Source organism: Corapipo altera, unplaced genomic scaffold (assembly GCF_003945725.1).
Source record: "Corapipo altera isolate COAL_440 unplaced genomic scaffold, ASM394572v1 0, whole genome shotgun sequence".
Classification (NCBI taxonomy): Eukaryota; Metazoa; Chordata; class Aves; order Passeriformes; family Pipridae; genus Corapipo; species Corapipo altera.
Window position 1 is genome coordinate 15,386,830 of NW_020884872.1, and position 11,430 is coordinate 15,398,259.

Consider the following 11,430-nt stretch of genomic DNA (forward strand, 5'->3'; position numbering starts at 1 on the left):
CAGATAGAATGATGGTTCAGCATCACTTGACTAATGCTGAAGTATAGAAGGAAAACCACCCAGCGAGAAGACAAAACACTGCCCAACAAGCACACAAAATCATAAGCCAGCATTGGGCTAATCAAGTCTGCCCCACGTCCATGTGTGTTGATGGTTGTAGACTGAGAAAGAGTACAGCTTCTCATGGCCACTCCAAGCTTATACGCTCTCAGAAATATTCCCAAGTAGCTCATCCCCAAGGCCTTGCAAGGCACATATATGCACAGCATGCAAACCAAAAGAGGAAGGGCTGCCTCCCAGTTACAGGTAGGTCTGTGACTCCAGATGTTTCCATTCTGCTTTCACATAGCATCGAAGCTGCTATAAACACCAAGTAGCATCCACAAAGCTGAGGGCTACTCTTAAACCAGTCAGCTTGGATACCTGCAGCCATGACTGAGAGCTCCCTACTTTGCAAACACTAGTTTACTGGGACTCCTGTCCTGGTTTGGTAGCCAAAAAGAGCCTTCCTTTGGACCCATGGCTGCTCAGCATAATAATGTCCTAAGACACTACACAGTGCCATGTAACGTGGCTCTCTGCAGAGCTGTAAATTATGCTTTAATGACAAATTTTGAAAGAGAACATGAAGGGTCTGAAAAAAGGTTTGAGTCCATCCTGCTTGTGCAGAGCCTCGTGTGTTCATTCCAGAGTGGGGTATCATTAAAAGCAGGGGGAGGATGCATAGTTTAATTAAACATTTAACCAGGTACTGTGGAGACTTTCAATTGACAGCCTCAGTAATTGTCAGGGAGAATGACAGGCCAGGCACTTGGTAGGCCAGAAAACTGATTCTGATAGTCATTGCAATAGCTCTGCTTCATCACATTTCTTTCATAATCAGGGTCACCCACCAGCAGAGAAACTGGAGCAGTTTGCCTAGGAATCCTGTGATGTGAAAGGCCATAACAGGTCCCCTTCTTACCTTATCCTCTAAGCTTTGCCAGTGACACAGTGAGCACAGACCCATCTGAAATTTAGCTTCTGTCCCAGATGCTGTGAATCTTTTACAACCCAATCTGTTGATGTTAGAGGTGGTCTGAAGTTGCCTTCCAACCTCAGCCAGCATCTAAAATCTGTGCACTCTTTTAAAAAGAAAATAATTTTCTCTGAATGAGTATTTTGACAACACAATTGTGGGGAAATTACCTTGCAATCCTCTTCTAATGTTACAGAGAGAACAACCACTTGCCCTGAAGACAAAGGCAACACTCACCTCTCTCTGACCTTCTGTCAGGTACAGATCTGTTGCACCCCATGGTTCCAATGCTGCTGCCTATCCGCTTTAATTGCTGCTGGTATGGAGCATGTTCCTCTCAGCTGTTAGCATTACACACATTTCCTGTGCTCTTCCTTCAGTGATGAGGACCATACCCCTCCGGGCTCCTTGGCTCTTCCCTAGCACTCCTGCCAGGGAGGAGATTGGGAGGGAGGGAGAAGGACAAAAAACCAAAAGTGTTTGACAACACAGAATCTGAAATACCTACAGCACAATTGTACAGCACATCCTACACAAAATGGACCTGATGAACCATATTAGGTTTTGTTTTCACATCTGATTACTATCAGCTTCCATTGAAAAGAATTTGACTCAGTAATTAATACAGTTTACTTCTTACATGTTAGCTTAAGGTTAACAGGTTAGCTAAAAGTGCACCAGTCATTTCTTAATCAGAAGAATAGCTATTTAAAGCCTTACTACTAGGGACAAGGGACTACAGAGTCATGTTACTCTTCATTATTGTGATTTGAAAATTGGAACTGCAGAATTTTAAAGACTTTAAATTACATCTGATACTACTGCTAAAAAACCCCCAACCCTCAGCCCTCCTAACAATCTATGGATTTTAAAAGGTGCCCTACCACCCCATTTATCACTTTATCCCTCAGTGTCACCACCACCAAATTTGCCAGCAGAAACAGTGCCATAGCAAATCGCTTCATTATCACATTTCATTTAAATAAAACATTCAATTTTCTGTTGCTTTTCTACTGAAACAATTCAAAGAAAAGATTTTGTTTCGTTAAATAAATGAACAAAGTCCATTTTGAAGTGAAGTCTTTTGGGTTTTCGTCCGGGCACTTGCTCAGCTCTTCACTAAGTAATTTCATTCACTAATGCAATACATTCCCTAATCAACAAGTTCAAAGGAATACAATTCCCCTGAGATACAAAATGGATCAATTTCTAAGTAACAAGAAAGTCACTGATGCTCTGAGATACTGAACTTTGTTTTAGCTAAAGATTTCTTATGTGATCACACTGCCCCCTCTCTCTTCTTGTCTTCAGGGTTATGTCTTACATCTAAATTATTCCATTTGTTGTTTTGTTTCATTGATATTCCTTTTAACTTGGGGTTTAAAACAAAGAAAAAATTCACCAGCATAAAATGAATGCTTAACTACTATTTTCCTTTGGCTTTACTAGCAGAAATAAAATGAACAGGAGGATACAAGACAAAAAAACCCACAAATGCATAACTAGCTGATCTTCAAATTCAATAATTAGAAAACATTTATAGTTGCGGGACTACATGTATAGTTTTCTACATTCATTGTTATGTACAATATCCTGTGATGTCATTTCACATTAATATCACACAAGTCTTTACAGGTCTGGGGCTATTTTTCAGGGTCCCACAACACAAGGGTATCCTACACTTGAGCTGGGTCTCACATCTTATGAGTCAGTAATTATTTAAAAAAAGAAGGATTTTAATTTTTTTCTCTACAATGAACTGCTTTACTTCCCTCTGAAGGAGCTATCATGAAATACAAAGAAGTGCTGTTATATTAATTTTGAGCCAAAGTCTTTGACAGCATCGAATACGGCACTTTGCTAAAAGCTCAGATTTGTTTTCTCTCCAAACAATTATTGCTCTCCTGTACACCATCTCCTCACTTGTCCTCTTAGGAGAATCTCGTCTTCATTAGTCCATCAAACAAGCCAGCCATGACTTGAATTGTGATCAGAAGAACAGAACTTACAGCCTAAGTCCTACTGCAGCGAGACTGTCTTGATTAAAGGGCAATGCAACTGGGCAATGGGAGCCCCAAATAGAACCATCATTCCTCTCAGGGCTCCATCCAAACCACAGCAAACAACGGGCTGACCCAAGGAATGGGGGTCTGAATTACCTTCATACCCTGCTTTCAACACTTAAGCTTTTCCCCCAGTCATCCCCACTCTTTCCTTCACATACCTCTAAACTCATGGACTTCTAGCACCTCCTTAAGCAAAGAAATAAAAAGATAAATGTGGAAGCCCAGGAGAGGTTTGACTACGAGCAGTGGAAAAAAGACATTGAAATATGCGAAGAGATCTGCAGCACCCCGGATGAAAACACCCTCTCCACATTCACATAAAGAAACGAGACTGTTGATACACCCTGCGTTCATGTTCGAGTTTAATGTTCATTGTACTTCTACCCTTTATTGTACCCTAAGTCCCCACTTGTAAGAAAAATCCCTCAGCATTCCGTACCCCAGTTCACGTCCTTCTCCCTGACTGGGCTAGAAGTGTCGCATTGCAGTCACTAATTAATTAGTAATCCCTTGTTTGAATATTTCCTCCCCTTTTTCCTTCTTATTGGCCTGTATTAGCATGCTCCTCCCCAGTTCCTCCCCTCCTTCCAGCACTTTCAGTCCTTACCCTATATAAGCCGAGTTACCCTCTCAATAAAGGACCATTTTATTGTCCATCTCCAAAGCGGTCGAACCCCTTTTTCCTCTGGGCTGCGTCAGACAGAGACACAGAGACAGAAATTTTATTGTGATAGCAGAAAATGAAGACTGAAACATATTCCTCAGAGCTTGGAGGAAAACTTGCACAAACATATCCTATCATCAAACCTCTTAAAAAGGCCAAATCCGACCATCAGTGAGCTTGTCCGGGGGAGTAATCATCACCTTCAGTCTCAAATATCTGCATTCTAAAATGGGCATAGCAAACATTCAACTACCTTTTCCTGATGGCTTTTCAGCTGGCTACAGGACATCCTGGCTGTCAACCCACATGCCCAGACTCCAGACCATGAGAGTAATTTCTGTGAGCTACTTACTATGCAGTGTTGCTGTCTGGCAAAGAATCATTTGCCATCACAAAATTCCCCCCAAATGTTGGCTGATGAAACAAAAAGCTGGGATTTTACCACGATATTGAAAGAGATACAAGGTAGCTGGATGAGAATTTGGGACACAGCGCTGCGTTAACATTCTGGATACTATACCACTGATTTACGTTAAGAAAGAATCTGGCATGTTGACTAAAAAGCAGGCAGTAATTCAATTTCTACAAGCCAGTGATCTCTCCCAGTTTTAGACACAAGTTCAAGAAATTGCTACATTTCTCTCAGTTCAGCAAAAAGGCAATTTTGCCATGGACAGGCTCTGAAGGCACAGCCCATCCACTGAAGCAAAATAAAGTGTCTTTGCAATCAGGCCAATATAGACATGCACAAAGCTAAGCCAGTGGCACATGCTGCTCTTTTCTGGATAGGAGTTGCTGAAGGTATACTCTGAAATTTGGGGTTCAGAACCCAAGCTGATTTACAGAGATAATGAACCAGCATAATTTGATCTAGATGTAACAGGTGCAGCCCAAAATCAATCATGCCTCCAGTTTGTCAGTCACGTAAAGACCAGGCTGCCTCAAGAATAATAGGAATCTTGTAAAGATTTATAGCTGACTTTTAATGAAATCAGACAGCAGGTCCTTTGGGCAGAGAGCCATCCTTTCAAGCACACTTTATCTTTTAAATTAGATGAGCTGTGCTACGGGCAGACAAGTATAAGCCAGGTCAAGCCTAAGGATATGGGAGACATATGAGTAAGAGCCACTAGGTTTTAAGTTCTTATTCCTGCATATTTCCATTTGTTTCTTACCTTTGATAAATAAAAATGAAAGACTTCTCCTTTTATTTTGGTTGGGATGGAGTTTCTGTAAGTATGCTACTTCCCCTACAGGTTGTTTCAGTGGCTGTCTCCAGCAATGTGCCTCCTTGCACTACTCACCCCTTTCTCAACCGTATTTGTGAACAGGTAGCTGTGATCTCCTCCCATAACATGTCTTAGAAGGTACACAGAGTGGTAGAGGTGCTGAGACAGGAACAGTTTCCTGCATAAAGATCAGATGGATGGATGGGTGGATGTTTCCAATGACAGAGGCTTTCCTTTGATGCCATCTTATCCATTGTTTAGTTTACTGTGACTCACAGATTTCCTTTAGAATTGTTTTCTTTTGGAAATGAGGACTGCAGAGAACTGAGAGATGCTATAATATGGTTTTGTGATGGATTTGCTTCTGTGTATTGCTGAGGGAATGAAGCTGGAAAGAGCAAAATACCCTAGAGAGAAGAACGTAGACATTAAATGACAACACCCAGGTCAGGACCTGCACAAGGACAACTCTTCCAAACTGTCTTGTTACAATTGTCAAGGACAGGAATCTAGAGATGAGTTAAAGATTTCATTAGCTAAAAGACCCATCCTGTGGAAAGTGGGATGAAGCTGCCACTGTAAACTAGCAGAATGAAATGGAATCTGGCTATGGCACAAGAGCTGTAATTTTGACACCAACACTGAATTTGGTCTGCCAAAGGGCTGATATGAGAACATCAAACATAGGCAAATCAATATGTGTTTAGGTTTGCATTATTTTACATCCATGGGACAAACTAAGAGGGACTTCCAGTGATTATATATATCTGAAATAAAGAAGCAAGAAAGCCTTTTTGTTAACAGTCAATTTCTTCAGCCTGCTCAGAGAAGCAAGGCTAATCTCAATATAGAACTGATGGAATAATTTCTACCAAGTGGCCATGTTGATAGACCTCAGTGTTGGGGCCAGGAATCAATAGGGAATGGATGTAGTAACATACAGGAGAGCCAGCAAAGCTTGGAAGTGAATAGGATGGAGACAGACCAGCTTTTTAAGGTGGACTTATATTATTCTTGAACCAAAAAATGCACTGCAAAAAGACATAAAAGCAAGAGCAGCAAAGGTGTGAACATGCAGAGATTGTTCAAGCAATTGTTGAGTTCAGGACCTGCATGCAAATCCAAAGAGAATCTAGAAAAATGATGGAAGAATGCCAGTTCATGTTATTTATAATCAAAAAAGGATACATTTACACAAAACATTTTCACTTTTTTGTGCAGAAAATAACCAAGCAAAGCAAACAGCCTCATTTTTTTTTGTGCAAGACTTTGATCAGAATGTTTTTTAAAAAGAGGCAGAGTATCAAATACAAGTGTACAAATGGGGTGCAGATCACCTTGAAGAATAAGCAAAGCCATCATATCACTTTCCAGAATTTTAAATGCCTCTAGGGGGAGATACCTCTAGGACACAAGGAGAAAACTGAAAATCCTGAAGCAAAGTTGGTTCTAGTAAACTGGATCCAACTGGAGCATGAAAGTTAACACACTTTAAGCAAAAAAGCTGGATCACACACTGTCCTGCAGTTAATGAGCAGGCTCTTAATGACATGCTGAAAAAGCAAAGCTTCAGAATAAATATGTGTTGAAATATGAGCCACTTTAAAAATTAAATGTATGCTTTAGTATGGTTTTAATAAAATTTAAGTTAAGCATCACAACAAGGTTAAAAAATATCATCATAAAAATTATTTTTCCTAAAACAGAATACATGGAATACAGTAGTCTCAAAACTATTTGATCTCACCTGTACTTAGAAGTTCTGGATAACTGATTCAGTCCAGGTCAGACTTTAGTGTTTGAAGCACACTGATTTTTCTCAGGGTAAAATCATAAAAAGTGCCACATTCAACTGTCATATATATACTATTTAAACATACTATTTAAAAGTGAGTTAAAAAAATATATATACCCCACCCAAACATATTACCTTTTATTCTTTCTGCATCAGCAATACTGAGATTTTTTTTACAAGAGTACCTTTAGAAGATTCTTTTTTTTAAGAGAAAGCAACTCCTGAGGGGTGCAGCTCTGCAGAACAGGTGCTCCAATTCTCTCTGGGGCTCTGGAGCTGCAATGCACTTGCTCTCCACCTACTTATACAGCTTCCCGAGAGGAAATTTCTTGAACGCTGCTCTTCAGAAACAGCCAGGGGAAAATGCTGTTTTCATCGTCCAAACTGGTGTGAAAGCTCATGGCTGCAGCCCTCCAGCTGTGCTGTACGTGTGCTGTAGCAGAGCTGTTTTGTCACCATGCCTCCTGAATCTCAGGCAGAGAAAGGGATGGGCTGAAGTTGCCTGCTTCACATCTGAAGTCACATGATCTCTTTCGGCCTTTCTGCTGTGTTGAGGCAATGATTTGCATTTTAGCAGATCCAGCACACCAGAAAAAAACATAAGGCTGTCCAGGTATTTGGTCATCTGATGTGACTGGCATGCTTATGAAAGCCCTTAAGGAAAGAAATACTGCATTTACCACAAGGCATTGTATCTGCATGCTAGTGATTTAGGTGTTCTCCAAAACAGTCATAGAGAACCACAGAATATGCTGAGTTGGAAGAGACCACAAGGGTCATCAAGTCCAGATCCTGGCCCTGGCCAGGACCATCCCCAAGGGTCTCACCACGTGCCTGAGAGTGTTGTCCAAATGCTTCTTGAACTCTGTCAGGCTTGGTGCTGTGACCACTTCCCTGGGGAGCCTGTTCCAGTGCTCAATTACCCTCTGGGTGAAGAACCTTTCTCTAATATCCAACCTAAACCTCCCCTGACACAACTTCAGGCCATTCCCTCGGGTCCTGTCACTGGTCACCAGAGAAGAGATCAGTGTCTGCCCCTTCTCTTCCCCTCACAAGGAAGTTGTAACTGCAATGAGGTCTCCCCTCGGTCTCCTCCAGGCAGAACAGACCAAGTGCCCTCATCTGCTCCTTATACGGCTTCCCCTCAAGGCCCTTCACCATCTTCATTGCCCTCCTTTGGACACCCTCTAATGGCTTCATATCTTTCTTATATTGTGGTGCCTAAAACTCCACACAATATTCAAGGTAGGGCCTCACCAGTGCAGAGCAGAGTGGGACAATCCCCTCCCCCAACCAGCTGGCGATGCTTTGCGATGTCCCCCTGGACACAGTTGGCCCTCCTGGCTGCCAGGGCACTGCTGACTCATATTCAACTTGCCATCGACCAGAACCCCCAGGTTCCTTTCCACAGCACTGCTTTCCAGCATCTCGTTCCTCAGTCTGTACATATATCCAGAGTTGTCCCAACCCAGGTGCAGAATCCAGATAACGGGACAAGTATGAAGCACTCGAGTCTTATGTTCAGAAGCACTGCACTAATGCTTGTACACTTCATTTCTTCATGTGCATGCACATGTTCTCACCATAAATGCATGACTGGAACTCTCTGGACTCAGTTCATGTTTTGGCTCATCTGCTCCTTGTGTGATCACTAGGAAGGGATCGGGCAAGCCAAGAACGCTGCAGCCTTGCTTCTCTGTCCGGTCAGGAAGACGTGGTTTTGCGTGCTCTGACATCAAACCCTCACCCCTGGCAGCTGGGCCCAAATCTCTGACTCAGCTCATCTCCATGCTGATCCCTGACTCTGTCACTACACAGGTGCCCAGGGAGGGGCAGAGCCATCACATCCAGGGTGATTTGTTACTGCCCACTGCTAACACAACAGCCCCTGAGCAGCCTGCTCCACCTGGCAGTGTATCCATAGCATGGGGACACTGTGATTTTGGACACATGGCCCAAGAAACCACTCAAAACTAGGAGGTGCCAGCAGAATTATGATATTGTAATATCACCAGTACAGTCTTGGGCCCAGTTCTCAGCATCACTCACCCTCATCAGGCCACCTTTCCCCCAGGCTTTCCTGCCACCCCACTCCAAAAGCCAGGGAGGGGCTGCTTTCTGCAGTACAGTGATGGAACAGAGCACAGCAGCCACTCCTGTGGGGCCAGGGAGGGGGCCTGCAGATTCAAAGAGGACCAAAAATCATAAAGCAGGCTGTGTTGGGAGAAAGCTCCATGTGAATGGGCACAAGATGGAAATCACTGTGCCTCTTGCTCTGAAACCTCTCCAGGTGATGGAGTCCCGTCAGGACTGGATAGGGAGCAAAAGACTTATGAGAACAGAGGCAAACAAAGAAAGCTCTTCACATTCCTGCCCCTGCCCCAAAGGTCTAATAATACCATAATATGGTATTTTCAGGCAACTTTTACCATCAGTCTGGTGACAGTTCTGTTTTGGCATCAACAACCACTGTAAAGGACAGAATGATCAATTTTTTTTGAGACGGACCTTTATTAAGATGCAAAAGATATCTAAAATGCCAAACCAGCAAAGCAGAAGGCATATGATTGACTGAGCTAGTCCTTTAAGGTTCTGGACTCCCAGACACAACCTTCCACTTTCAAAGCTGTTCTTCTCCTTTGAGACGAGACAGTAAATGGAAAGCACACCAAGCACAATAATTCTGCATGGCCCAGAAGAGTTTTGATATTTGTTTTTCTGGCAGGATGCATTTTCCCTGATCAGAGTTACCGTAGCTAATCATTTATGTATGATCAGGCTGTTCTGCCAAAATGCATGCAAGCAAAAATACATCACAACCTCTTTCCACTGCACTCTTGGGATACACATTATTTATAAACATTTACTGTACCTGATAAATTCATCTATATTGCCATTTACCAAGATCTCTGCATAAGGAGAGGCTACAACGTTTGCTCCAATGGCCAAAAAATCCATCAGAAACATTTCATCCAAGATCAGTGGGAGAGGGATCAAACCCTTAGCAGTTAGGTTCTTCAGGACATAAAATTTCCACTGCATACTTTCTTTTGTTACTCATGGAAGTCCTCCATCCTCTGTCTCAGTGATCTGACGTGACCAAGCAACCTGATAAAGAGTCAGTCTTGCTGGACTGAGCCACCTCTCCAGTTACCTATGGGGATCACAATAACATGCAAATTGAGGAAACAGAAATGTGCTGTCCAAATTAACCTTTCCTGTTCAAGTCCAGGGAGATAGGCCGGACCAAACAACACCATTTCCCTTTCTACAAAGGCAAAGAGAACATACCATTCCCACCAACAAGGTCACACATACTGCTGCTTTTTTGCTCAGCAGTCATGTATCACATGCACATTTAATATGCTGAAAAGAGTTTTAGCATCAACAGCTGTAACAGAGAGTAGGCCAACAAATTCTGACAATATGTGGTTAATCAGTCTAGCATGACAAGGAAAAACCCAGTGATGTTCCTAGTGTAGAAACTGGGACATCCTTTTACAGGCAGCCCTTGTGATGTAATGGCATACATTCTGTTTTCCAAATACTTCAGAAACATTAACCTCCTGAGCAAGCCTTCATGCAGGCATTCCACATACATAATTCAAATTCTGCTTTAGGCTTATTTCTCAGAAGCACCCACTGCAAAGTGATGTAACTGATATTTTTCAAAAAGACTGAAGATAATCATAGTTGAAGTGAATGTGCTCCTTCTAAGGTCTAACCGTGATTTCTCCTCCTCTTGCTCTACCAAGGTCAAAGAAGTATTTTTATGTGATTCAACAAAGTGTTTTAAAGTACTAGCCAGTGGACAAGTTCCTGACTAAGAGACTTCGATGTCCAGTCCCAAACAAAAAGCAAAAAAAAAAGAATAGAGAAAATGAAGAAAGAAATAAATATCCAGAACAATTTTAAACTCAGTCAGTAAGATGACAGAAATCTGTGCTCACACATTAGAAGGAGTAGGTTAATTTGCGTGAACAGAAAAAGAAATGTCCCCCCACTGACAATTCTGGGTGAGAAGGTGAAAAAAAGACATCAAAATTAGCATCCTTGGCAAAAAGCACACAAAATCAGAAATGTGAAAGAAAGGAAGTGGTAGGGCCTCAAAGCTCCTGAAGGCCAAGAAACCAGACCAGAACACTATGAAAGCATCAGGATACCAGCTGTAAAAAAATTAAAAAATTTTTTTTCAAAAAAGGAAATTTTCCCAAATTATCAGATGAATGCTGATTATTTTGGGAAGCAGTGACTAATGATCTAATTTGCACAAGTCTACCTCCATCACGTTAGCTTCAACCTTCACTTGGAGCTTATAGAAATGATAGCTACCTACAGCACTGAGGTTTTGACAGATATTAGTAAAGAAACATAAGGAAAAAGAAATGGGCATAAGAATTGCCTAACAACAGCTTGATCTGCATTTTGTTGGTCTGGTGAACCATAAGCTGCACAGACAATGCATTCCTGATGCTTCAAGCCAACCAGATTGTCTCTTCCCAAAAGGCACCTTCTGGGTTAAATCGGGCTCTCCAGGCCAGGAGGGTACACAGATTTGATGCACACACTAATGATCAGTATGTAAAAGGATTTAAAAAAAAAAATAATTGTTTTTTGAAAGACTCGATGCTACCAACTACTGTGTGAAACCATCACAT

The 11,430-nt window shown here is 42.0% G+C and overlaps 1 protein-coding gene across 7 annotated transcripts in view; it reads right to left on the reverse strand.

Moving 5' to 3' along the window:
- The window catches only part of PPEF1 (protein phosphatase with EF-hand domain 1), a 40,368-nt gene that overhangs the window by 26,963 nt on the left and 1,975 nt on the right, over positions 1–11,430 (reverse strand). For 4 of the 7 annotated variants that reach the window (XM_027637981.1, XM_027637925.1, XM_027637971.1 and 1 more), the window contains exon 2: positions 1,256–1,446. In XM_027637981.1, the coding sequence (XP_027493782.1) occupies positions 1,256–1,298 (43 nt within the window). In that variant the 5' untranslated portion in view covers positions 1,299–1,446. Of the gene's footprint in view, positions 1–1,255; positions 1,447–3,691; positions 3,775–6,724; positions 6,849–11,430 lie in introns of those variants that run through there. The other 3 variants (XM_027637933.1, XM_027637962.1, XM_027637953.1) reach the window with 2 other exon arrangements.